This window comes from Phocoena phocoena, chromosome 15 (assembly GCF_963924675.1).
Source record: "Phocoena phocoena chromosome 15, mPhoPho1.1, whole genome shotgun sequence".
NCBI lineage: Eukaryota > Metazoa > Chordata > Mammalia > Artiodactyla > Phocoenidae > Phocoena > Phocoena phocoena.
The window spans coordinates 25188578-25216038 of NC_089233.1; the positions used below are offsets into that span (position 1 = coordinate 25188578).

The following is a 27461-nucleotide window of genomic DNA, read 5'->3' on the forward strand; positions in this document are numbered from 1 at the left end:
ACTCAATCATTTCCAGCTCACCACTTCACCCCCTCACTTCTTCCCTGACACACTCAGCAGAGAGAGGATTGCAAGTAGCACGTAGCATTCAACAGGCTGGAAGGGGTCCACTGTGACCCCAGAGTTAGGGCAAATTTGGGGCTGCCAGAAAACCAGCTTGGTGTCTGAGAGGCACACTGAATGCCTGCAGGGGTCACTCTAACACCCCGTCTAGCCCATGTCATGCCTCTGTCATCCTGGATTCCAATCCTGGCCCAGCCACTTAGGAGCCCTCTGGCTTTGGGCAAATCGGTCAATTTCTTTGTGCCTCAGTTTCCTTAGCTGTGAAATGGGGTTAATAATTCTGCATCTCACTGATTCTAGTCTCACTTTTTTTTCTCTTTTCAACTTCTGAAATCAAGATGTTTTAATTTAGTTGGCATTTAGTTGATTTTTTTCCCATAGTGATACAAAAATAGAGAGTACTTTATCCACAGTGTTTTGGATTGAATGAAATACGGCAGTACCTGCTCCATACTGTTGTCTGATGTGCCCCGTCACGGAAAATGGTGAAACTGTTAGTTTATTTAGCACAGTGCCTAGGATACAGTGCTCAGCAGATGACCACCATTATCAGCATGAATCCAAGGTTTTTATGTAGTATGTTATTAATTAGTCCAGTGCTTTAGGGGTTTCAGGGTATTTTCATTTTTGTCTTCTCCCCGGAGTCTCACAATGGGAAGTTAGCTGAGGAGATTTTATTAGCCCACTTTACAGATGAGTGAACTGAGGCTCAGATGGTAAAGAAATCTGCCTCAGCCAGCAGGGGCAGCACAGCTTAGACCCCGGCCTGCTGGGTGGCTGTTCTCTTGCTCAGTCCAAGCTGTGGGCCTCCCTCCCTCCTGGGCCCTTCCTCCCTCCGTGGGTCTCCCTGCCTCCATGGGCCTCCCTAACTGCCCCTCACCCACTCCTTCCCTCCTTCCTGACTCAGGTCTCCATCTTCTGCCCCTCCCAGGTCCTGGCTCTGTCCAGCAGCTCCAGAAAGGCCAGCGCAGTGGGGGACGTGGTCAACCTGGTGTCTGTGGACGTGCAGCGGCTGACGGAGAGCATCACCTACCTCAACGGGCTGTGGCTGCCGCTCATCTGGATCATCATCTGCTTTCTCTACCTCTGGCAGGTGTGCTGGGGCAGAGGGAGCTGGGATTTGAGTTGAATCCTCCCCCCCCTTCCTCTCCTCCTTCTTAATCCTATCCCCACCTGCACCCTGCGGGCTGACGTAATGGGCAAAGTCTTAGACGAGGATGACCTTCACTTCACCTTGGGCAGGATGCTCACCTCTCGGGGCCTCAGTTTCCTCGTCTATAAGATGATGATGGTGATGACATTGGCACTTTTTGGGTGTGATATCAGGGTACCAAGTGGGCAGATTAAGCATGTTTTGAAGTTACCAGTAATGGTAGGGCACCATCACCACCACCACTACCAACAACAAAAAAAATGGAAAGAAAATTTAGGGGAAAGAATTTACTACTTGGTTTTCAAAGAGCATAAAGTAGCCAACCAGGCAAAAAAAAAAAAAAAAAAAAAAAAAAATCAGAACTTTTTCTAACTTTCTTACGTCTGTTTTGTGGTGCAGGATTTTCTTTTTTCTTTTTAATTAAAATCACAGACTTTGTAGTGGGAGTGCCTGGGTTCGAATCCTGCTTTCACCACTTGCTAGTTGTAAAACCTCCCGGTACGTAACTTAGCCTCTTGATGCCTCATTCCCTCATCGGCAAAGTGAGGATTATAATTAACCGAAGTGCCCCAGCCCTTGAGTTGCTGAGGAATTAAATGAGCTAATACCTGTGAAGCACTTAGATAGCATCTGGGACACAGCTATACCCTATAGGTGTTTAATTGTCTTGTTGGTTATGCATGGGGGTGGGGCAGTTCATCTGAAGATCTTCTTCAGCTCTGCTCCATGTGGGCTGGTTCCAGGCTCACAGACTTTTCTGTAAAGGGGAAGATTGTAGATATTTTAGATGTTAGGGGCCATAGGGTCTCTCTCAAAACTATTTAACTCTGCCCTTCTAGTGCACAAGCAGCCACAGACAATACTAATCAAACAGGCCTGGTGGTGTTCCAATAAAATTACTTATGGACACTGAAGTTTGAATTTCATGTAATTTACACATATCATGAAATCACCCTCGTTTGATTTACTTCAATCACTTTAAAATGTAAGAATGATTAACAATCTTTGTACGGCTTGAGGTCGGCATATAAACAGGAGAGATCTGGCCCATGTGCTGTGTTTCACAGGCCCCTGGCTGGGTGTATCGACAGCATATTGATTGTAAGTGAGTGTGGAATGCTCCAGAATATCAGCTGTGTGTTATCATCATTATTGTACCTCTGCTACTGCTCCAGTGCCCCCACCATAAGGGCTTGGGGCCTGGACACTTTTTGACTTGCTATCTTGCAGTCTAGGACCTAGCATACAGAGGGTGCTCAGCAAGTGCATAAATGTTAGCTGTTATTATTAGACAGAAAGGGAGGAAGGACACTGGGGAAAATGCAGGGCAGTTAAGCAGGCCGACGGGTGACTCAAGTGAAACTGCAGACAACACACCCATCACTTTCCCTGACTCTTGGCAGGTGGTCCTAACATCAGAAAGTAACCATGAGGCCCTGGTAAAGGGGGACGGGTAGGAATTGGGGTTGCTACAGTTTGCATTTGTAGCATTTTTGCCAGAGAGAGTTTATTTAACCTTCTGTTCACATTCCTTTGAATATTCTCCCAGCCCTGGCTGTAGGCAGGTGTTTGCCTTCTGGGCATCTCTCCATTTGGCCATTGGGAGGTGCAATTGCTGCATAAATGAAACACTGGCTTGCTAGGGCGTCAAGATTAGAAAGTAAACATTCTTAGGGGCTGAGAGGGGAAAATGAGGCAGACAGACTGAAGACGGGGGTGGGGCTTGTCTAGAGAATGGACCCAAATGACCTCAGGAGGAATCTCACATCATAGCCACTTAAAAATCATTTACCCTACTCGCCACCTCCACATTTTCCAGATAGAGAAACAAACGAGGGAGGGAAGATAACTGTCCCAAGTCACAAAGCTGGGGGGTAGGGCTGCCAGACAAAATACAGGACGTCCAGTTAAAGATGAATTTCAGATAAACAGAAGAATTTCTTATTATAAATATATCCCAAACATGACATGGGATATACTTATACTAAAAACTTATTTGCTGTTTATCTGAAATTCAAATTTCACTGGGCAGGCAGTTAAATATATTTATTTGCTAAATCTGGCAACCCTTGTCAGGGGATAATCGTTGATTGTATGACACCAGCATTCACTACAGGCAGTGGGAACAGCTCCATTTCCATTTAATTGAGAAACTGCAGCTTAGGGAGGGTCAGTAACTTGCCCAAGGCCACACCAGTTTGTGTAAAGTCAAGATTTGAACCCAGATCCCGATTCCAGAGTCTGTCTTCACTGTTCTAGCCAGGCACCGCCCTTGCCCTGCCCATCTAGGTGCATGACTCGTCTTGACTATGACCCCGTCCCCACTCCATTGTGTGAGGTGCATCATTTCCCCCTCTCTCCCCTCCCTAATGAAGATGGACTCCATCTTCCACAGGTATTTCCTTCTAAGGAGCCCATGAGTCCTGGTCTCTAAGACCTGGTGGCTGCACTCATTGGACTCTCTGACACCTCCCTGCCTTAGGGCCCAAGTCTGAGCCTCCCTCCACCCCTGTACTGACAGCCGGGCTTCTGGAATTGTCTCATGACATCCTGCCCTTTGTCTCCAGCTTCTAGGACCCTCTGCCCTCACCGCCATCGCTGTCTTCCTGAGCCTTCTCCCTCTGAATTTCTTCATCACCAAGAAGAGGAACCACCATCAGGTTTGGCATTTGGAAGAAGGGACACTCCAGGCAGGAAGGGGGCGGGAAGCCTGCAGGTCCTGGGTCCTGCACTGGCGCAGGGCAGTGGGGAGGAGAGAGGTGTGGGGTGGGCGTGGTGGCGGCTTGCGGCGGTTGCAGAGAAGGAAAATCCCGGACTTGTCCCTGTCCCCTCTTCTCTTCCCTCTGGTCCCAGGAAGAGCAAATGAGGCAGAAGGACTCTCGGGCGCGGCTCACCAGCTGCATCCTCAGGAACGTGAGGACGGTCAAGTACCACGGCTGGGAGGGAGCCTTTCTGGACAGAGTCCTGAGCATCCGGGCCCAGGAGCTGGGCGCCTTGAGGACCTCCAGCCTCCTCTTCTCTGTGTCTCTGGTGTCCTTCCAAGTGTCCACGTTTCTGGTGATGTCACTCTGGTCTCCCTGCAGAGCATGGACTGGGGGAGGGAGGGCTGGGGGCGGGGATAAGGGCTCCCCATATAGGATCACAGGGTCACCATCACACTGACTGACCAGCACCTAGTGTGATCATCATATCAACGACACCTGGAACCAAAACACCACCAACCCCTGGAACAGAACCACCCCCTAGTGACATCCAGAACTACAAATGCCACCAGGACCTAGAGCCCTCCGTGGCTGCTGATACCTGCAACTTCAGAGTCATCTTCCCAGAGAGTCTAGAGTCACAAGTTCCACCCATGTCTAGAACCACAAAAATGCCACCAAGATGGAAAACTGTGGTGTCCCCCAAAGCCTGGAACCAAGAGTTTCTGATTCTTAGAACAGGGGTCACAAGCACGCAACTCCTTTCATCAGTAGAATTTGGGGGGAGATCTGGGTGGAGGGGAACCCATTCCCACATGGCAGGTGTGGCCACAAGGACCCCTTGAGATACCACAGCTGGCCTGCCTTTCCTGGCCACGTGTAGCAGCTCAATGTCACCTCCTGTGTCTCCCACCCAGGTGGCACTGGTTGTGTTTGCTGTCCATACTCTGGTGGCCGAGGAAAATGCCATGGACGCTGAGAAGGCCTTCGTGACACTCACGGTTCTCAACATTCTCAACAAGGCCCAGGCTTTCCTGCCCTTCTCCATCCACTCCGTTGTCCAGGTGAGGTGGCAGGGAGGTGAGGCCGTCTTGGAGGAGCCTTGTAGGGGTGTAGCAGGCTGTGCCGGGGCAAGGAAACGAAGCAGGGAAAGAGGAGGGCACAGGGAACAGCGGGAAGATGCCAGCAAACATCCTCAAGATAGGCAGCCTCACCTTACCAGCAATTCCACATGCAAGAATTCAGTCCGGTTCCCTTTTTATACAAAGCAATTTCAATTCATTTCTCTTCCTCTACTGTCTGCACTCACACCGTGTGATGAAAATGAGAAAATTGGTCCAGCTGAGCCATCCCTAATTAACTATCCTTTCATCACGGAAGATGGGGTTGGGGCTGGGAGTGGAGAGGGTGCCTCCAGGTGGACAAAGTTTGCAATCATTCCTGATGACAGGCCAACTGGAAAAGCCACCATCCTCTTCCCAGGTCTGGTCTGCAGAATGGAAGCAAGGAGGTGGGAGGTCACCACTACCTCATTGTGCCAACCTCACGTGCATCATTTTCCGTGACTTAGAAAGCTTTGTGTTGATGCCTTGCAAATGTGTAGGACTCGGTAGTCCGGAAGCTTTCCCACCATCTTGAGGCACCCAACGCCCGAGTTCTTTTTTTGCCCTTATGGCACAGTTGACCTAGCGCTTTCGTTTTCCCAGGCCCGGGTGTCCTTTGACCGTCTGGCTGCCTTCCTCTGCCTGGAAGAAATTGACCCTGAGGCCGTGGACTCAAGGTCCTGCAGATGTGGTGAGAGCTGAGTTCAGCAGGAAGGGGGTGGGAGGGATGAGGGAACCAGCAGGGCTCCCCCTTCCCACAGATGGAATGCCAGGCCCAGCTGAGGGGCTGCTGGCGTGTGCTGGCATGTGCAGACCAGGCCATCAGCCGTGTGACTAGGAAACAGATGCCATGTAAGGGCTCTCCCCTTGTACCTAAGAAAGCATCAAGCTGCTTACCTAGAAGTCACCCACATGGTGATTAGAAGTATATCCTGTGACATTGGTGCCTGAATCCAAACTCTGGCTCCAGCACTGACCCCAACATGGGTGACCTTGGCCAGTTATTAATCTCTCTGAGCCTCAGTGTTCCCATCTGCAAAATGGACATGATGGTCATCACAGCACCTCTGCATAGGATTGTTGTGAGAGTTAAATGAGTCCTTTGAAGCATCGCAGTTAGAGGAGGGCCTTGCACAAAGTCAGCATTCAGTGCATTTTAGTTAGAATTATTATTAGGAGAAAACCCCACAGAAGTCAGCAAAGAAGCCTCTAAATAACCCAAAATTGCTGTTTCCGAGGCTCCTCACAGCTCTGGGCACGTTTTCAGCTGGGCAAAGCTTTGTTCAGCCAAATCAGTGTGATGTGGGCATTCAGAGGTGGGCTCTGCATTCAAATCCCAGGTCTGCCTCACCCAGCTGTGTGGCCCTGGGCAGTAACTCCCCCACTGCCGGCTCCGTTCCCCACTGTGTCACCCCACCTCCACCAGGATCACCCTGAGGGCCACCAAAAGAGAGCAGGTCCCCGGTCTCAGGAGCTGCCCAATAAATAGCTTAGGGTCCGTGATGTCGTGCCTTTATCCCCACAGGAGGGCCCCACGGACCCTGGACCAGAGACCCCTAAGGGTTATTTGAGTCATGACTTTGACACACCTGGTCACCTGCCTGCGGCCAGAGCCTCATACCGCCCCCCCAGTCTCAGTCCCTGCTGTTCCCCCAAAGGTGTGTGACAGTGAGATGAACACAGACACCGACAGCTAATGTTGACCAAGTGTTTACCACGAGCCAGCACATTCAAAGTGCTTTACTTAGTGGTGACCCCCTCGCTCCTCACCCAGCAATATGGGGTGGATACCTCTATGACCCACCCATTTTACAGATGGGGAAATGGAGAAGCATCCCCACACCCCAGACCATTAAGAAAAGACAAGACCCCAGAGTAGGGTAGCCAGACTCACAAAGAAAAACATAGGACTCCCAGTTAAATTTGAATATCGCATACTCAGAAAATAGGTTTTCTTAGTCTTAGTAGCTCCCATGCAATGTGTGGCGGCATAATTATCCTAAAAAAGTCCTCATTGTTTATCCCAAATTCAGATGTAACTGGACGTCCTGCATTTTGTCTGCAACCCTCCCCTAGAGACCATCCAGTCCAGGGGGTGTCAACGGGTGTCAACCGCTCATTAGATGTAAGATTCTCAGGCCCCACCCCCATGGAGATTCTCATTTATTGGTTTGGGCTGAGCCATGGAGAGCTTTGTGTTTTAAAAAATCTTTCCAGGTGATTCTAAATGTGTATTCAGTGTCCAAAACCACTAAATCTGGCTCCTCCCTCATTATATAGATAAAACATCCGAGACCCAGGGACATAGGGAGACCATATGTCCCTGGTTACATCTGTGGTCCCAGTGAAATTAATAACGCTCCCTTCACTCTCCAGAGTCCCAGATCAGGTGATAAATTGTATCAGAAGCCCACTAACCTTTTCTGTGAAGGACCAAATTGTACATATTTTAGGCTTTCCAAGGCCCTTTGTTCTCTGTTGTAACTGCTCACCTTTGCCTTTGTAGTGTGAAAGCAGCCATAGCGCTACATAAATGAATGGGTATGGCTGTGTTCCAATAAAACTTTATAAAAATAGGCAGCAGACAGGATCTGGCCCCGGGCCATGGTTTGCTGATCCCTGAGTTGTATAACCATCCGGCAGGGAGAGAATATGACCACCACAGGGTCACACACAAGCCAGTAAGTGGAGGGACAGTTTGTTTAGTGGAATAGATTTCCTGGTGCTTGGGGGTCTCTTAGAGGGGGGGCCAGCCGGGAGCATCTCTTATAACTGGTCTTTAATGCCCTGCAGCCACTGGAGAGGATTACATCAGAATACAGGAAGGCACCTTCGCTTGGTCCCAGGAAAGCCCTCCCTGCCTGCACAGGTACAGGTGGTTTCCCTGGTAACAACCTTCCTGTTGCCGTTGATGAAGTGGGGGAGGATGGGAAAGCTGGGAAAGGGAGAGCTCCTGCCCACGGAGGGGGGAACAGGGCATCTGAGCCTCGCCCAACAGGGAGGAGATGGCTCTCTGGTCCCCAGGCTGGTCACGATGATGCCAAGGGAGGCCTGGCCAAGAGCAGCCCCAAGGCCCGGCCCAGTCAGCTGTGGGCGCTTCTGTGCCTTCTGTGTCAGACTGGTCATTGTCACCTCCAGCCCCCAACTATTTGGCTGGGTCTCTGTGGCAGAAAACCCCAGCCAACCCCAAAACTCCCTGTGAAGGGAAAGAAAACACCCGGGGCCATATTTGTGTTTCTTGTCATTTGCTCATTTCATTGTATTTATTGAGCACTTGCTATGTGCCAGGCCTTGTTCTAGGAACTGGGAATAGAGTGAAGAAAACAGATAAGAACCCTGTGCTCTTGGGGCTGATGTTCTGATCGGGGGTGGGGGGGTGCACAAATGAGAAATCAGGGTCGGGAGGCAGAGCACGATGTCAAAGGAGGGGTGTGTGCGGTGAGGGAAGGCTTGGCATTTAAACAGAGGTCAAATGTGGGGAAGGAATGAGCCTTGCACGTGTCTGGGAGAGGAGCTTTCTAAGCAGTGGGAACAGCAAGTGCAAAGGTCCTGAGGCAGGAGTATGCCTGGACCCAGGATTCTCCAGCTCAGCACTGCTGATGTTCAGGGCTGGATAGTTCTTTGTCATGGGGGCTGTCCTGTGCACTGTAGCGTGATTAGCAGAACCCCCAGTATCTACCCACTAGATTCCAGCAGCAGCCACACCAGGTATAACAACTGAAAGTGTCTCTAGACATTGCTATGTGACACCTGCAGGGCACAATCCCCCCAGGTGTGTTTGGGAAGCAGGAAGTCAGCATGGCTGCAGCAATGGGATGCTGGGTGTCCTTCATGATTGTTAGGACCTCAGCTTTTACCCTGAGTGAAACAGGAACCGCCGGGGGCTTCAGCGGGGGAGTGTCATGAGCCGGCTTGGGTTTGAACAGGTCCCTTGGGCCCCTGCATGGAGGACAGACTGCATGACACAGAAAGGGGCGGGGAGGGAGGGCAGAAGCAGGAAGAGTGGTGAGGAGCTTGTGGCAATGACCTGGGCAAGAGGAGATGCTGGTTAAACCTCCTGCCCAATAAACCCTGTGTGAGTGCGGGTACATGTGTACACACAGGTGTACATGCGTGCGTGCAGATGTGTGTATGCACGGGCGTGTGTGAGAGCATGTTTGTGTGTGTGCATGCACTTGTGTGTGCATGGATTGTGTATATGTTGTGTGCATGTCTGTGTACACACACGTGTGCATATGTGCACTTGTGTGAGGGTATCTGTGTGTGTGCAGTCTGTGTATGTAGTATATGTGTGCACAGACACATGTGCCCTATGTGTGCGTGCCTGTGTCATCTGTGTGCATGCATGCGTGCGTGTGTGGTGTAGTGACTGTGCACATACACACGTGCGTGCACGTATGTGGGCACATGTATGATCACATGCAGAATGGCTGCTCGCATAGCCAGACAGGGATCGGGAGAGGGAAGGATGGCCCCCAGACATCCTCTTAGCGGCCCCCCGACCCCAGGTGTGACATCAGCAGCCAAGGCTGGCTCTGTCTGGGGTTCACTGATTCTGCGCAGACTCGGGCTGAATCCTACCCAGGGACACGTCACCCCTTCTGTGTTGCCAGGATCAACCTTACGGTGCCCCAGGGCTGCCTGCTGGCTGTCGTCGGTCCAGTGGGGGCAGGAAAGTCCTCCCTGCTCTCCGCCCTCCTTGGGGAGCTGTCAAAGGTGGAGGGGTCCGTGAGCATCAAGGTGAGGCTGCACCCCTGCCTGTCTGCTGGAATGTCCCCGTCTCTGCTCCTCCGTTCCCCGTCTCACAGCTAAGCTCCCTGCCGCCTTCCACCACCACCAAGAGCCTAGCTCCCACCGTTCCTCCTCCGTCCCCATCAGCCTCCTTGTGTTTTAGGGTCCGGTGGCTTACGTGCCGCAGGAGGCCTGGGTCCAGAACATGTCCGTGGTAGACAACGTGTGCTTCGGGCAGGAGCTGGACCTGCCATGGCTGGAGAGGGTCCTAGAGGCCTGTGCCCTGTGGCCAGACGTGGGCAGCTTCCCTGCAGGAGTCCACACCCAAACTGGGGAGCAGGTGAGGGTCTCAGGGCCTTCTTGGGCCAGGGAGGCATGGCGGCTGAGGGTCATTTGCCACCCTGACCTGTGGGTGGTGTGGTGGGAGGGTCACTGGGGTGGGGGCAGGGAGGTAGGGGAGAAAAGGGGCCCAGCTCAGAGCCAAGCACATAGCAGGTACTCAATAAATAGTTATTAATGAGTGAATGGTTGAAAATAGAGACCGAGGAGAGGCTGGGAGACATGGCAGGGCTTGGTGGTGAGGGGCTCTCCAACAACTGGGAATGAGGTGATCCAGGCTCCTGCCTCGCCTCTCTGGGTGACACTGGTCAAACTGCTTCTCCTCTCTGGACCTCACCAAAGGGTCTGGGCAGAGATGTCCAATAAACAGGATGTATGCATCCGGAGCTGTGGGTTGGGCAGGGATTGGCAACTTATGACCCACAGGTCGAATCTGGCCCACCATCTGGGTTTGTAAATAAAGTTTTATTGGGACCCAGCCATGCACATTCATTTACCTGTGGTCCATGGCTGCTCTTGCACGATAAGGGCAGAGATGAGCAGTTGTGACAGAGACCAGGGCAGTGGGGGTGGGGTGGTGTGCCCACAAAGCTTTAAGTAGTTACTTTCTGATCCTTTACAGAAAACACTTGCTGACCCCCAGATTAGGGAATTGAGAGTGGAATAGTGGAAGTTTAAGTCAAGTAAATGGGTGAGGTTTCCTCTAGGGAAGAAGAGAGGGCCCTGGAAAGGGTCTGGAGGAGCCAGAGAGATCAGCTGAGAAGGAACATCTAGGGAGGAGGATGAGGCGTCGTGCAGCCAAGGGAAAGGGGTATCAGAAGGAGGGGGTGCCTGCTGCCGGCTACGTCTGTCCAGCGTGTCACATCCTAAACCAAACGTGATTTCCCGTTACCTCCTCCCCCGAAGCTCGCCCCATCCTGGGTGGTGGAAGTTCCATCCTTTCAGAGCTCAGATCCAAAACCTTGGTGTCCTCCTCGATTCCTCTCTTTTTCTTACACCCACATCTAATTCATCAGCATATCCTGTTGGATCCACCTTTGAGGCAGATCCAGAATGTTCCAGTCCCCACATCAGCTCTCCCCACATTGCTGCAGGAGCCCCTGGCTGCCCTCCTTGTTTCTGTCCTCACCCCTAACAGGCTAATCCCAGTGCAGCAGCCAAAGGGATTCTTTTCAGATCTGTCAGTTCATGTCCTTTGTCTGCTCAGAACCCTCCAGGTCTCCCCATCCCCTCAGAGTCATAACCACAGTGCTGACCATCACTGACAAGGCGCACCCCCACGATCTGACCCCACTTATCTCTGACTTCATCTCCCATCATGCTCCCTCTTTCCTGCTTCTCTCCAGCCACATGGATCTCCACGATGTTCCTGGAACACCCAAAGTATGCTCCTACCTCAGGGCCTTTGCACCTGCTGTTCTCTCTGCTTGTAAAGCTGTTTCTCAGGAGTTCACATGGTTCATCCCGTCAAGTCTCTTAGTGGAGAGTAGCTTTCCCTGACCACCTTACCCAGCACAGCAACCCTGCTCACGCCAGTACACCCTACACCCTTCCCCTGCTCTATTATTCTTCATGGTGTATAACACCATCTGATAGGTGATAACATTTTATGTGTTTGTTTATTGATTATCTCTATCCCACCCCACCCTCATTAGAGTGAAGGATCCATGAAAGCAGGGATGAGGTTTTGTTCATTGTTGTGCCCCCAGAGCCTAGAACACTGCTGGGTACATAATAGCCATGCAGTAAATATGAGTGGAATGAATGAATAAGTGAAAGAACAAAAGGAAGGAAGAGAGGAAGAGAGGAAGGGAGGAAGGAAGAAAAAAGAAAAGAAAAGAAAAGAAAAGAAGGAAGGAAGGAAATAAGAACATAAGGACTGAAAAGCTACCACTGGATTAGGCAACAGGGGAGTGACCAATGTCCTTGAGGAAGGCTGCATCAGTGGAGAAATGGGAACAGAAGCCAGACTCAAGTGGAGGGAGCAGTGGGTGCAGGAAGCTTGTCTGGAAAGGGGAGAAGCCAGGCAGGGTGGAAGCTGGGGGGGATGTTGGTTTGAGAGCAAGTGTTTCAAGCTGGAGGTGGCCCTAGAGGACAGGCACCATGAGCCATAGCTCACTTTGATGAGCAGACCTGGCCCCTGTCACACCAGCTTCACCCAGCAGGCGTAGACTCAGGTCCCTGTCTCTCTCTTATGGCCACAGGGCATGAATCTCTCTGGGGGCCAGAAGCAGCGGCTGAGCCTGGCCCGGGCTGTGTACAGGAAGGCTGCTGTGTACCTGCTGGATGACCCCCTGGCAGCCCTGGATGCCCATGTCGGCCAGCATGTCTTCAAACAGGTCATTGGGCCTGATGGGCTGCTCCAGGGAACGGTAAGTTTGGGAAAATGTCTCAGAGGGCATAGAGCAAAGGCAGAGAAAGTCCTAACCCAAGTCTGCTTACCACCATTCTCCATGAATCCAGTGTTCCTCTTTGTAATGGTCAGCTTTTGCTGTGACAGTGCTGCATAACAAACAACCCCCAAATGTCAGTGGCTCACAGCAGCAGTCATTTCTTTTGTTGGCTGTGCTGGGTCTTCATTGCTGCGCGGGCTTTCTCTAGTTGCAGTGAGCGGGGGCTACTCTTTGTTGCAGTGCACAGGCTTCTCATTGTGGTGGCTTCTCTTGTTGCGGAGCACAGGCTCTAGGTGCACAGGCTTCAGTAGTTATGGCACGTAAGTCCTAGAGCACAGGCTCAGTAGTTGTGGCACATGGGCTTTGTTGCTCCGTGGCATGTGGGATCTTCGCAGACCAGGGATCAAACCCGTGTCTCCTGCATTGGCAGGCATATTCTTAACCACTGCACCACCAGGGAAGTCCGAGCAGTCATTTCTTGCTTCTGGGTCTGTGGTTAAACTACCACAGCTCTGCCTCAGGTCACTGGCCACGTTCAGTTGAACTCCGTGTCTTCTGGTTTTGAGACAGGTTGAAGGAGTCCCTTTATTTCACTGTTGGGACATGCTATTTTTGAGAAAAAGGGCAGGAGCACAAGAAGGAGAGCTTTCCCCACTCTGAGCCCCAGGACACTCCCAGCCCATTCCCCCAGCTCTGGAACAGTGGTCAAGCACACGAGTGTAAATTCCATCCCTTCCTGCCCAGACACGGATTCTCGTCACCCACGCGCTCCACGTCCTGCCCCAGGCTGATTGGATCGTGGTGCTGGAAGATGGGGCCATTACAGAGATGGGTTCCTTCCAGGAGCTTCTGCACAGGAAGGGGACCCTGGCGGGCCTTCTGGATGGAGCCAGACAGCCAGGAGATGGAGGAGAAGGAGGTACTGGCAGGGCTACTCTGTGCCTGGCTTCTGTCACCCTCGGGGAGAAGGTTCCACAGATCCCACTGGCCAGTGGGGCACTCTGGCCACACCCTCCCTGCAGGCCCAGGCCTGGGGGCAGACGCCTCTCCCACAAGGCCACCCAGCCCCCAGTAAGAGCCCGTGGCACCTTCTGTGAGCCAGGGGCTGTGCTAAGTGCTTCTATAAACATGCATTGTCTCATGTGGTCTCCACAACACCCCTGGGGGACCCCTGCAATTATGGCTGCCACTTCTCAGACGAGCAACTCAGGCCAAAGGGAGTTAAATAATTTGCCCAAGGTCACATTAGAATTTGGGTGTGTTCAACTCCAGGGTCTGTGCTTGAAACTGCTACAGAGACTGAGCAAAGAGGTCATTTGGTGCCTTGAGGCCAGAGGCCCCCAACATGCCAGCTAGGGCTTCTACTAATCCAGAGAACACAGTGCCCACTGGAAAAATGACAGTGTTCTGGAAGTGAAGTCAGTGATCCAAGCGCAGCCACAGTGAGTGACAAAGAACAGCCAGGGGCCCCTCCATTCACTCATTTAATCACCACTTAGCCCCTATGAGGTCAGTACTGTACTTAGCTCCATTTTACAGATGAGGACTGAGGCCCAGAAGTTAAGGAACTCGTCCAAGTTTACCTGGCTCATAAGTGGCAGTGTTGGGCTTTGAACCTCCAACTGCACGCTGTGTGCTGCCCCTGCATGACAGAGGGGGTTTCACAGCCAGGTCCCACGTCCCAGGCTCTGCCTCCTCTGTTGAGCCCTGGCTTACCCCGGTAAAAACCCTAAGTGTTGGTTCACGGTGTCAACCCCCTGGAGCTTGAAGATGGAACCCTTCCGGCTTGGGGGATGGTGGGCAGGAGGGTCCTTCCCTGGGGGAGATGACACCTGAGGTTGGGTGAGAGCTACCTGGAAAAGAACATTGCAGACACAACGAATTGCTTATGCAAGGGTATTGGGGAGACCTGAGCTTTTGGACTATGTGCAGTGTTTCCTGCTGTTTCCCAACCCCAAGTTCATAGCAGATGCTTGATTATATTTGCCAAGTGAATAAGTGGATGAATGAATAATGTTCCTGGAAGAACCCGGGGAGGATGGAGAGAGGGGGGAGGAGGCAGATCAGAGAAAATGGATGCTCAGCGAGTGGAGGCTGCACAGCCCATGGGTGTCAAAGCTGGCATCCGGACCCCGAGGTACCAACCCCCATAGAGTGACACGGCTCCCTTGACCTTGCAGAAACAGAACCCCCGGCCAGTGCCAAGGACCGCAGAGGCTCTGCTGGAGGTGGGAGGCCTGAGGGTGGACCAGAGAGGTGAGTTTGCTCTGGTGCAGAGCTTGGGGAGGGCACAAAAGCTGAGGCTGAAGCAAGGCGGCTGTGTCACCACCTGCATCTCAACCATTCTGGATTGAACATCTGCTTAAGACCCACCATGGGGCTCAGCCGTGGGATAATTCACCAGAGACTATTTGACAATCAATTAGCCACAATGATTAAGTCCCCACATGTTCTGTTCACAGGATGACCAGTTTGCCCTCAGATGTGATGAATCCCTTAAAGTTTATCAGAGTTGTCATGGCTGGAGTGGGGCAGGGCCAGCTCCAAAGAAGGATCCACGCCATAGTTGTTAATGTCCGTGCCAGGCCCTGTCATTCATGCTCTGAAGGACATCAGCATTGCTTGGTGCTGGTGGGGGCCACCAGGAGGAGGCCTGCTGCCCCCTATAGCCAGGCCATAGCTGGACTCCTGTGCTCTCCCTTTTTGTGGAAAGTGACCTTGTGAAACAGAACAACAGACCACTGGGAACCAGAGAGTGTGAGCTTAAGTGCCAGCTGTTAGGGAACTGCAGGGGGAACCGGAGGGCCTCGGTCCCTGAGGTTGGGCCCCAGTTCCTCCCATCCCAGCTAGCCAGCCAGAGTACTCCTGGGCCACACACTGGACCGGCCCACCATCTTCACAGTGCACAGTATCCTAAGTAAGACCAGATAGGTAGATAATAGGTAGAGAGGTAAGTAGGTAGGTAGACAAATAGGGTGACAGACAAACAGATAGATGATGAATGGATGAATAGACAGATAGATGATAGGTAGAGTTCATAGACAGATGGATGTAGGTAGATAAATATTGTATTGGAAAAACCTGCTAGTCTTCCCTCTTTCTCTCCATTACTCTCACACAACTACAACGTTCACTCTGACACCAGATGGGTGCCCCCTGCCCCCCCGCAAACCTTCACACCAAGCAATTCTCCACAACTCAGTTCTGACGCTGTCTATCTGGAGATGTCAGATCCCACAGGTTAAGGGCTCAGTCCCTCAAGTCTGCTCCCCCCACTTCAGATGCCAATTGCAAGTAGTAGGTCTCCAGGCTTCCCACAACTTCTGTCCTACTTGGGGACAAAATGGGGGTTTGCATCACCCCCTCCTCGAGTTCAAGTGATTTGCTAGAACAGCTCACAGAACTCAGGGAAACACGTACATTCGGCAGTTTATTAAAGGATGTGACAAAGGAGACAGAAGAGCCAGCTGAGGAGATTCACAGGACGAGGTCTGGGAGGGTCCCACATGCAGGAGCTTCTGTCCCCGTGGAGCTTGGTGTATCAACCTCTGGGTATGTGGATGTGTCCGCTAACCTGCAAGCACCCAGAATCCCATACTGTTGGGGTTTTATGGAGGCTTCCTCGTGTGGGCATGATCCGTTATTAACTCCATTTCCAGCCCCTCTTCCCTCTCTGGAGAATGCGGGTGGGGCTGAAAATTCCAAGCTTCTAGTCATGGCTTAGTCGTTCTGATGACCAGCCCCCAACCAGGAGCCATCCAGGAGCCCACCCAGAGTCACCTCAGTAGAACAAAAGATGCTTCTAGGGCTCTTATCACTTAGGAATTTACAAGGGTTTTAGGAACTCTGTGCCAGGGATGGGGTCAAAGACCAAGTATATATTTCTTAACATAAATCACAATATCACAAAGATGGATAGGTGAATAAATAGACTGATTGACAGATAGACAGACAGATAGGCAGCCAGAGAGACATAGATTATCCCCATTTTACACCTGAGGAAACTGAGGCACAGAGAGATTGTCAGCTGCCCAGGGTTTCACAGTTAGCAGATGGTAATTCACATTTAAGGCTGTCAGCCTACTCAGCCACAGATAAAAGGAACATTCAAGAAATCTTCAGCATCTGAATTGTGCAACGCTGACTTCCTGCAAACCTGGACTGACAAATCTGAGAATAAAGAGCAGGTGCAAAGTGATTGCAGCAAAGCTTAGAACAAAATGAAAACCAAGTTCCAAAGTTGGCAAATAAGTTCATTCAGTGAGATGGCGTCGGAAGAACGGGCTTGCCTGACTCTGGGGTGATAGGTGGCATCTAGCTGGGCACCACAGAGGGAGGACTGGGGCATGGCACCTAGTTGGTGCTCAGTACGTTAGTTGAATGAAAGAGTGGCTCAGTGGCTTCCAGTGGCCATGAGGGTTGGGCATATACACCCCACAAAGAGAGACACTGATTTGTCCTCATTTCCTCTAAATGACAGGTCCATGAAGTTAGTCCCTGAGAAGGACAGCGCCACTTCAGAGGCCCAGACAGGGGTTCCCCTAGATGATCCTGAGGGGGCAGGACAGCCAAAAGGAGAGGACAGCATGCAATATGGCAGGGTAACCACCCGCTGCTCCCTCCCCCCCTCCACATCCACTGCCACTGCTGCCCCTGGGGACTCAGGACCTCCCAAGAGATACAGCACTTGGGGGGGCGGGGCTGGGGGCACGACTCACCTTTATTGAACACCTACTATGTGCCACGTAAGATTCTAGATACTTCATACTTCTTAATGCCCACAACCACCCTAAAATCAGATGGTGATAGCTCCATTTTAGAGATGAAGAAACTGGGTTCTTAAAGAGTTTAGACATTTGTTTGTGTTCTCACAGCTAGCAAGTGACCAACTTGGGACTCAAACCTAGGACAGTCTGAATCTGAAACTTGTACTACTTCTCTCCTATGCTGCTTTGTCCACCCATCCCCCACCCATTCACCCACCTACCTACTCATTCATCCATCCATCCATTTACCTTTGCACCTATTCACCCATCCATCCCACTCACCCATCCATCCACCTACCCATCTACTCACTCTTCTATCCATCTCACACAACCATCCACCCATCTGCCACCCTGCCATCCATCCATCCATCCGCTCATTTATCCCCCCACCCTCCTACAGACCCACTCATTTATTCATCCACCCACCCACCTACCCATTTACTCACCCATTCGCCCACTCAACCATCCACCTACTCATCCATCCAGAAGACATTTACAGAACCCCCACTGTGTGCCAGACCAAGTTTCTGCCTTGGTGGAGCTTGCAGGCTAGTGGTGGGGGGCAGGGGAGAGAGTGAGAAAACAATTATGCTAATAAGCAAGGTGATATCAGGTAGTGATAAATGCTATAAACAAAATAAAGAAAGTGATGAGACAGGGACCGACCAAGGATCAGGGACCTGCTTGGATAGGATGCTCTGAGGAGTGACATTTGACAGCCCTGAAGGATGCGAAAGAAGTAGCCATGGAAAGAGCAGGGGCAGGAGCATTCCAGGCAGAGGGAACAGCAGGGGCAGAGACTCTGAGGTGAGAAGGAGCTTAGGGTGCCAGAGAAAAGAAAGGGATCCCATGAAACCAGCGGATAGTGCGTAGACGGTAAGGTGAAAGAGTGTACAAGAGGTTTAGAATTTCTCCTCAGAGCAAGAGAAAGTCCAGGGCAGGTTAGCAACAGCAAGATGTTTTCAACAGCAAGTGGATGTTTTCAAAAGTTCACTCTGGCTGCAGCTGCATGGAGAATTTCAGATTTGTAGGAACCAGACTTTAAACAAGTGGCTTAACCTCTCTGTGCCTCAGTTTCCCTATCTGTCAGGTGGGAATTATGATGAGGATGGAGACACATGCTTGTCCCATAGTAGGTGTTCAATAAATCACTCCAAACTCAGAAAGTGCCACAGCCTGTCCCCTTTAAGGCTCCCACTGCCATCTGGGAGCCATAGAGGAAGGGGGTCCTGAGGCTGGGCGGGCCTGGAGGGGAGAGGATGCTCCAGGTGGGAGGTACTGCGTGGTGGTTCCATCTGCCCCACTGGCAAGTTTTGGGGGCCCCACCTGGCCTCTCCTCTCTCCCCCTGGGGTGTCTCTCTGCCCCCATCTCTCCTACGTGTGCTACAGGTGAAGGCTACCATGTACCTGACCTACCTACGAGCTGTGGGCACCCCGCTCTGCCTCCATGCACTTTTCCTCTTCCTATGCCAGCAAGTGGCCTCCTTCTGCCGTGGCTACTGGCTGAGCCTGTGGGCAGATGACCCCACCGTGGACGGACGGCAGACTCACGCAGCCCTGCGGGGCTGGGTCTTTGGGCTCCTGGGCTGCCTCCAAGGTACCCTTGCCAGCCTTCCTCACTCTCCATCCTCCAGCTCCACCCGAGGGTTTCTCAGGGCTCCTTCGCCCACACCTCCCTGGCTCGCCCTGTCCTTCCTGAACATCTGTGCAAATGTCCTGGGTCCAAACACAGACCTGCATCCTTAAGATGGGGCTGGGGAAGTGGGGGACAGGGCACATCCCTACTTTTACAGAAGCCTCAGAGTCTCTTCCAGCCTCATCAGCAAAGGCAGAATCTTGGCCTCCAGATGCTGGGGCAGCTGAGCACTTAGGTGGGGCAGCAGGTCCACTGGACTCTGCCCCTCTCCCAAGCTGAGGACAGCCCCAAGTCTGACTGCTGGTGACTTCCAGCACCCCACCCCAATCCCACGCTTCTGCCACTGCCCGACCCCCATGCCCCAGAGGAGGTAGAGCCCTGCATCACATCCCCACCATCATCTCCTCCCATCTTCTCTTCCTTTTTAAAAAATAGATTTATTTTTTTAGAGCAGTTTTACATTCACAGCAAAATTGAGCAGAAGGTACAGAGATTTCCCTACTCATCTATAACCTCCGTCATTACCAACATCCCCCCACCAGAGTGGTACATCTGTTACAAATGAACCTATATCCACACATCCTAGTTAGCCAAAGTCTGCAGTTTTCATCAGGGTTCACTCTTGGTGTTGTATATTCCATGGGATGGACAAATGTATAATGACATATATCCACTGTTACAGTATCATACAGAATAGTTTCACTGCCCTAAAATTCTCTGTACTCCACCTATTCATCTCCGTTTCACTGATCTAGTTGTCTATTCTTTCACCAATACCACAGAGTCTTTTTTCCTGAGTTGTATACCATAATATTTTGTCCCAGTTTTGTTGCTATAGTTGACTTACAGCACTGTGTGAGTTTAAGATGTAGAGCATAATGATTTGGCTTTACATACATCACGAAATGATGACCACAGTGAGTTTAGTGAACATCCGTCATCTCATATAAATACGAAATTACAGAAATAGAAAAAACATTTCCTTGTGATGAGAACTTTTAGGATTTACTCTCTTAACTTTCATACATAACACACAGCAGTGTTTATCATATTTATCATGTTATACATTACACTCCTAGTGCTTAGTTATCTTATAACTGCAAGTTTGTACCTTTTGACGGCCTTCATCCAGTTCCCCCTCCCCGCACTCCCCTGCCTCTGGTAATCACAAATCTGATCTATGAGTTTGTTTGGTTTTGAAGTATAATTGACATACAACACAATGTTAGTTCCTGTTACACACATAGCAATTCGATATTTCTCTACATTTCAAGATGATGACCACCTAAGTCTAGTTACGATCCGTCACCATGAAAAGATATTATGTAATTATTTACTGTATTCCCCCACACTATATATTTCATACATCTGACCCATTTATTTTGCAAATGGAAATTTGTACCTTTTAGTCTCCCTCACCTATTTTGCTCCTTCCTTCTGGCAACCACATGTTTTTTCTCTGTATCTATGACTCTGTTTCTGTTTAGTTATGCTTGTTCATTTGTTTTTTAGATTCTACATATAAGTGAAATTATACAGTTATTTGTGTTTCTCTGACTTATTTCACTTAGCATAATACCTTCTAGGTCCACCCATGTTGTCACAAATGGCAATATTTCCTTTCTTTTTTATGGCTGAGGAATATTCCATTGTATATATACCACCTCTTCTATATCCACTCATCTGTCAGTGGGTACTTATGTTTCTTCCATATCTTGGCTATTGTAAATACTGCTGCAGTGAACATACGGGTGCATGTATCTTTTCAAATTAGTGTTTGCATTTTCTTTGGATAAATATCCAGAAGTGGAATTGCTGGATTGCATGGTAGTTCTATTTTTAATTTTTTGAGGAATCCCCATACAGCTTTCCATAGTGGCTGCCCTAGTTTACATTCCCACCAACAGTGCATGAGGGTTCTCTTTTCTGCACATCCTCACCAACACTTGTTATTTGTTGTCTTTTTGATAATAGCCATTCTGACAGGTGTGAGATGATATCTCATTGTGGTTTGATTTACATTTCCCTGATGACTAGTGATGTTGAGTATCTTTTCATGTACCTGTTGACCATCTGTATGTCATCTTTGAAAAAAATGTCCATTCAGATCCTCTGCCCATTTTTTAATTGGGTTGTTTGATTTTCTGATGTTGAGTTGTATGAGTTATTTGTATATTTTGGATATTAATCCCTTATCAGATATATCATTTGCAAATAACTTCTCCCATTCAGTCGGCTGATTTTTTCATTTTCTTAATAGTTTACGTCACTGTGCAAAAGCCTTTTAGTTTAATGTAGTCCCATTTATTTATTTTTGCTTTTGTTTTCTTGCCTGAGGGAACATATTCAAAAAAATATTACTAAGGCCAATGTCAAAGAGCATACTGCCTGTTTTCTTCTAAAAGTTTTATGGTTTCAGGTCTTATGTTTAAGCCTTTAATCCATTTTGAATTTATTTTTGTATATGGTATGAGAGAGCAGTCCAGTTTGATTCTTTTTCATGTACCAGTTTGATTCGTTTGCATGTAGTGTCCATGTTTCCCAGTACCATTTATTGAAGAGGCTGTCTTTTTTTTTTTTTAATCCAATCCAACCTTATGTTTTTTTTTTAATTGGGGTATAGTTGTTTTACAATGTTGTGTTAGTTTCTCCTGTACAGTGAAGTAGAGTTCCCTGTGCTATACAGCAAGTTCTTATTAGTTATCTATTTTATACATATTAGTGTATATATGTCAATCCCAATCTCCCAATTCATCCCACCCCCACCCCCATCCTCTGCTTTCCCCTCTTGGTGTCCATACGTTTGTTCTTTACATCTGTGTCTCTATTTCTGCCTTGCAAACACCAGTTCATCTGTACCATTTTTCTAGATTCCACATATATGTGTTAATATACGATATTTGTTTTTCTCTTTCTGACTTACTTCACTCTGTATGACAGTCTCTAGGTCCATCCATGTCTCTACAAATGACCCAGTTTCCTTCCTTTTTATGGCTGAGTAATATTGAAGAGGCTGTCTTTTCCCCATTGTATATTCTTGCATATTTTTTTGTAGATTAATTGCCCATATAATGTGGGTTTATTTCTGGGCTCTCTATTCTGTTCCATTGATCTGTGTGTCTGTTTTTGTGCCAGTACCATATGGTTTTGATGACTGTAGCTTTGTAATATAGTTCGAAATCAGGGAGTGTGATACCTCCAGCTTTATTCTTCTTTCTCAAAATTGTTTTGGCCATTCAGGATCTTCTGTGTTTCCATACAAATTTTAGAATTATTTTTTTCTAATTCTGTGAAAAATGCCATTGATATTTTGATAGGGATTGCATTGAACCTGTTGATTACCTTGGGTAGTATGAGGATTTTAACAATATTAATTCTTCCAATCCATGAGTATGGTATATCTTTCCATCTGTGTCATCTTCAATTTCTTTCAACAGTGTCTTACAGTTTTCCAAGTAAAGGTCTTTTACCTCCTTAGCTAGATTTATTCTGAGATATTTTATTCTTTTTGATGCAACTGTAAATGGGATTGTTAAGTTCCTTTCTAATAGTTCACTGTTAGTGTATAGAAATGCAACATATTTCTGTATATTAAATTTGTATTCTGCAACTTTACTGAATTCATTGTTGGGTTCTAGTAGTTTTTTGGTGGCATCTTTAGGATTTTCTATGTATAGTATCATGTCATCTCTAAATGGTGAGTGTTACTTCTTCCTTTCCAATTTGGACTCCTTTTATTTCTTTTTCTTGTCTAATTGCTGTGGTTAAGACTTCCAATATTACGTTGAATAAAAATGGTGATAATGGGCATCCTTGTCTTGTTACTGACTCTAGAGTAAATGCTTTGAGCTTTTCAACACTGTGTATGATGTTAGCTGTGGGCTTGTTGTGTATGGCCTTTGTTATGTTGAGGTGTATTCCCTCTACTTTGTTGAGAATTTTTATCATAAATGGATGTTGTAGTTTGTCAAATGGTTTTTCCATACCTATTGAGATGATCGTGTGATTTTTATTCTTCAGTTTGTTAATGTGGTGTATCACATTGCTTGCTTTGTGGATATTAAACCATCTTTGCATCCCTGGGATAAATCCCACTTGATCATGGTGTATGGTCCTTTTAATGTATTGTTGAATTTGGTTTGCAAATATTTTGTTGAGAATTTTTGCATTTATGTTCACCAGTGATGTTGGCCTGTAATTTTCTTTTTTTGTCCTATCTTTGTCTGATTTTGGTATCTGGATGATGCTGGCCTTGTAGAATGATTTTGGAAGTGTTCGTTCCTCTGCAATTTTGAATAGTTTGATAAGGATATGTGTTAACTTGTCTCTAAAGAGTCTGGAACATCTGGTCCTGGACTTTTTTTTTTTTTTTTTTACTTATTCAATTTCATTCCTGGTATTTGGTCTGTTCATATTTTCTATTTCTTCCTGTTCAGTCTTGGGAGGTTGTACATTTCCAGGAATTTGTCCATTTCTTCTAGGTTGTCCATTTTATTGGCATATAATTGTTCATAGTCATCTATTATAATCATTTCCACTTGCATGGAATAGCTTTTTCCATCCCCTCACTTTCAATCTGTGTGTGTCTTTAGGTCTAAAATGAGTCTCTTGTAGGCAGCATACATGTGGGTCTTTTTTTATATCCACTCAGCCACTCTATGTCTTTTGATCGGAGCACTTAGTCCATTTACATTTAATGTACTTACTGCCATTTTGTTCATTATTTTGGGGTTATTTTTATAGTTCTTTTCTGTTCCTTTCTTCTTCTTTTGTTCTCTTCCCATGTGATTTGATGACTATCTTTGGTGTTATTTTTGAATTTCTTTCTCTCTTTTTTTGTGTGTGTCTATTATAGATTTTTGGTTTGTGGTTAGCATGTGGTTTAAATATAGCAATCCATATATGTGTGGGTTTTTTAAGTTGTTGATCTCTTAAGTTCAAAAGCATTTAACAACCTTGCTTTTTTTTTCTCTCCCTGCCACATTTACTGTTTTTGACATCATATTTTACATCTTTTTGTTTTGTATATCCCTTAACTACTTATTGTGGATATAGATGATTTTATGACTTTCATCTTTTAATCTTCCTATTAGCGTTATATGTGGTTGGTTTAGCACTTTTACTGTATATTTGCTTTTACCAATGAGATTTTTCCTTTCGTACTGTTTGTATTTCTAGTTGTGGGCTTTCCTTTTTTTGCTGGCATATAGGAAAGTGATTGAATTTTTCATACTAACCTTGCATCCTGGAATGTTGCTATAATTGCTTATTAGTTTCAGGAGTCTTTGGTCAGTTCTTTTAGATTTTCTACATAGATGATCATGTGATCTGCAAACAAATACAGCTTTATTTCTTCCTTGGAAATCTGCATACCTTTTATTTCCTTATCTTACTGCATTAACTAGGACTTCTAGCAGGGCGTTGAAGAAGAGTGGTAAGAAGGGACATTCTTGCCTTGTTCCAGATCTTACTGGGAAAGCACCAAGCTTCTCACCATTAGGTTAGCTTCTCACCATTAGGTTTTTAATAGATATTCTTTATCAAGTTGAGGAAGTTCTCTATTCCTATTTTACTGAGAGAGGTTTTGGGTTTTGTTTTGGGGGGGTTGTTTTTATTTGTTTTATCATGAATAGGTACTGGATTTTGTCTAATCTTTTTCTGCATCTATTGATATGGTCAGGTGATTTTTCTTTTTTAGCCTATTGATGTGATAGATTACATTAATTGATTTTTCAGATTTTTAAAATATTTATTTATTTATTTGGCTGCACTGGGTCTTAGTTGTCACACGCAGGATCTTCATTGCCACGTGCAAGATCTTCATTGTCGCAGGTGGGATCTTTAGTTGTGGCATGCAGGATCTAGTTCCCTGACCAGGGATCAAACCCAGGCCCCTTGCATTGGGAGCGTGGAGTCTTAACAACTGGACCACCAGGGAAGTCCCAATTTTTCAAATGTTGAAGCAGCCTTGCATATCTGGGGTAAATTCCACTTGGTCATGATGTATGATTCTTTTCATACATTGTTGGATTTAATTTGCTAATATTTTGTTGAAGATTTTTACATGTACGTTCTTGAGAGATATTGGTCTATACAGTTTTCTTGTACTGTCTGTCTGATTTTGGTATTAGGAAATGTTGCCCTCATAGAATAAGTTAGAAAGTATTCCCTCAGCTTCAACCCTCTGAAAGAGAGTGTAGGGAATTGGTATCATTTCTCCTTAAATATTTGTTAGTGAACTCATCTGGGACTGGCAGTTCCTGTTTTGGAAAGTTATTGTCAATTCAATTTCTTTAATAGTTATAGGCTATTCAGATTGTCTGTTTCTTCTTGCATAAGTTTTAGTAGATTGCGTCTATCAAGGAACTGGTCCATTTCTCCTAGGTTATCAAATTTATGGGCAGAGAGTTGTTCGTGGTATTCCTTTTTTATACTTTTAATATCCATGGGATCTGTAGTGATGTCCCTTTAAAAATTTTTTCAGATGTTAGTAATTTGTGTCTTCTCTCTTCTTAGCCCGGCTAGAAGCGTATCAATTTTCTGATCTTTTCAAAGAACTAGGCTTTGGTTTCATTGATTTCCTGTTTTCAATTTCACTGATTTCTACTGTAATTTTTATTGTTTCTTTTCTTCTGCTCACTTTGGATTCAATTTTCTCTTCTTTTTCTAGTTTCCTAAAGTAGAAGCTTAGACGATGGATTTTAGAGCTTTCTTTTTTCTAATATATATTTATTCAGTGCTAAACATTTACCTCTAAGTACTGCTTTTATTACATGCCCCAAATTTGGTAAGTTGTGTTTTTATTTTCATTTAGTTCAAAATATTTTAAAATTGCTCATGAGGTTTCTTCTTTGACCCACATGTTACTTAGAAATGTGTTAATATTCAAGTATTGGGGATTTTCCAGGTATTTGTTATTTCTAGTATAATTCCACTGTGGTCTGAGAACAGACATTGTATAATTTCTCTTCTTTTAAATTTGTTAAGGTGTATTCTATAGTCCAGAATTGTGGTCTATCTTAGTGAATGTTTCATGTGAGCTTAGGAATTTGTGTTCTGCTCCTGTTAGATGAAGTGGTCTGTTTATGTCCATTATATCCAGTTGATTGATGGTGTTGTTGAGTTCATCTCTGTCCTTACTGATTTTCTCCCTGCTGGGTTTTCTGCCTTTTCTGATAGAGGGGTGTTGAAATCTCCAGCTATGATAATGGATTCATTTATTTCTCCTTGCAGTTCTATCAGTTTTTGCCTCACATATTTTGATGCCCTGTTGTTAGGCAATACACATTAAGGATTGTTAAGTCTTCTTGAGTAACTGACCCCTTTATCATTATGTAATGCCCCTCTTTATCCCTGATAACTTTCCTTACTCTAAAGTCTGCTCTATTTGAGGTTAATATAGCTACAAACTATACAGGTATAATATACTAACTATTTAAAACTATATGTCTCAAACTAGCTTAAACAACAAGAGAATTTATTGGCTTGTGGGACTGGAATCCATAGGTAACTAGCTTGAGGTATAGCTGGATCCACGGGTCCAGCAAATGCTGGAAGATTAGCTTCATTTTCTTCCTCTATGATAGCTTCCTGTCCAGGCAGGCTACTTCCCCTGGTGCTAACATAGTATCCCACAAAGTGAGTACCTCTTCCCAGAAGTCCCAGCAGAGTCCCAGGTCTCATTGGCCTGACTTGGGTCATGTGTTCACCCCTGAGCCAACTGCAGAGGTTCGGATTGGCTAGGGATGAAATTTTCCCCACCCCAGAAACAGAGAGTGAAGTTAGCTCCGTTCCAAGCACACAGATTGGCATTGGGAGGAAGGGGGTGTATTAGTTTCCTAGGGCTGCCATAAAACGGATTACCACAAACTTGGTAGCTTAGAACAACAGAAATTTTTATTCTCTCACAGTTCTGAAGCCAGAAGTCCAAAATCAAGGTGTCAGCAGAAATTGGTCCCTCTTGGAGGCTCTGAAGGAGAAACTGTCCCATGCCTTTCTCCTAGCTTCTGCTGGTTGCCAGCCATCCTTGGCATTCCTGGGCTTGTGGTGTATCACTCCAGTCTCTGTCTCGTCTTCACATCATCTTCTTCTCTGTGTCTCTGTGTGTCCTCTCCTCTTCTTATAAGGACACTAGTCATCGGATTTAGAAGCCACCCTAAATCCAGGATTTCACCTCAAGCTCTCACTAATAACATCTTCAAATGCTCTCTCTTTTTTTTTTTTGCGGTACGTGTGGCCTCTCCCGTTGCGGAGCACAGGCTCCGGACGCGCAGGCTCAGCGGCCATGGCTCACGGGCCCAGCCGCTCCGCGGCATGTGGGATCTTCCCAGACCGGGGCACGAACCCGTGTCCCCTGCATCGGCAGGCGGACTCTCAACCACTGTGCCATCAGGGAAGCCCCAAAGGCCCTCTTTCCAAATAAGGTCATGTTCTGAGGTTCCTGGTGGACATGAATTTGGGGGGAGACACTATTTAACCCACTGCATGGTGGGCCCATCAAAGGATAAATCAGGGTGGCCAGTTCATAACATAGCCACCACAGGGTGATGGGGGTCTCCAGCCCTTATGCCTTGAC

The 27461-nt window shown here is 47.5% G+C and overlaps 1 protein-coding gene across 1 annotated transcript in view; it reads left to right on the top strand.

Moving 5' to 3' along the window:
* Window positions 1-27461, top strand: part of ABCC6 (ATP binding cassette subfamily C member 6) — a 58398-nt gene that overhangs the window by 18324 nt on the left and 12613 nt on the right. The window contains exons 10-22 of the mRNA XM_065892120.1: window positions 995-1156; window positions 3784-3876; window positions 4070-4273; window positions 4836-4982; window positions 5625-5712; window positions 7815-7890; window positions 9635-9761; window positions 9916-10092; window positions 12296-12463; window positions 13229-13403; window positions 14665-14740; window positions 16965-17085; window positions 18640-18847. Coding sequence (XP_065748192.1) covers window positions 995-1156; window positions 3784-3876; window positions 4070-4273; window positions 4836-4982; window positions 5625-5712; window positions 7815-7890; window positions 9635-9761; window positions 9916-10092; window positions 12296-12463; window positions 13229-13403; window positions 14665-14740; window positions 16965-17085; window positions 18640-18847 — 1822 coding nt within the window. The remainder of the gene's footprint in view (window positions 1-994; window positions 1157-3783; window positions 3877-4069; window positions 4274-4835; window positions 4983-5624; window positions 5713-7814; window positions 7891-9634; window positions 9762-9915; window positions 10093-12295; window positions 12464-13228; window positions 13404-14664; window positions 14741-16964; window positions 17086-18639; window positions 18848-27461) is intronic.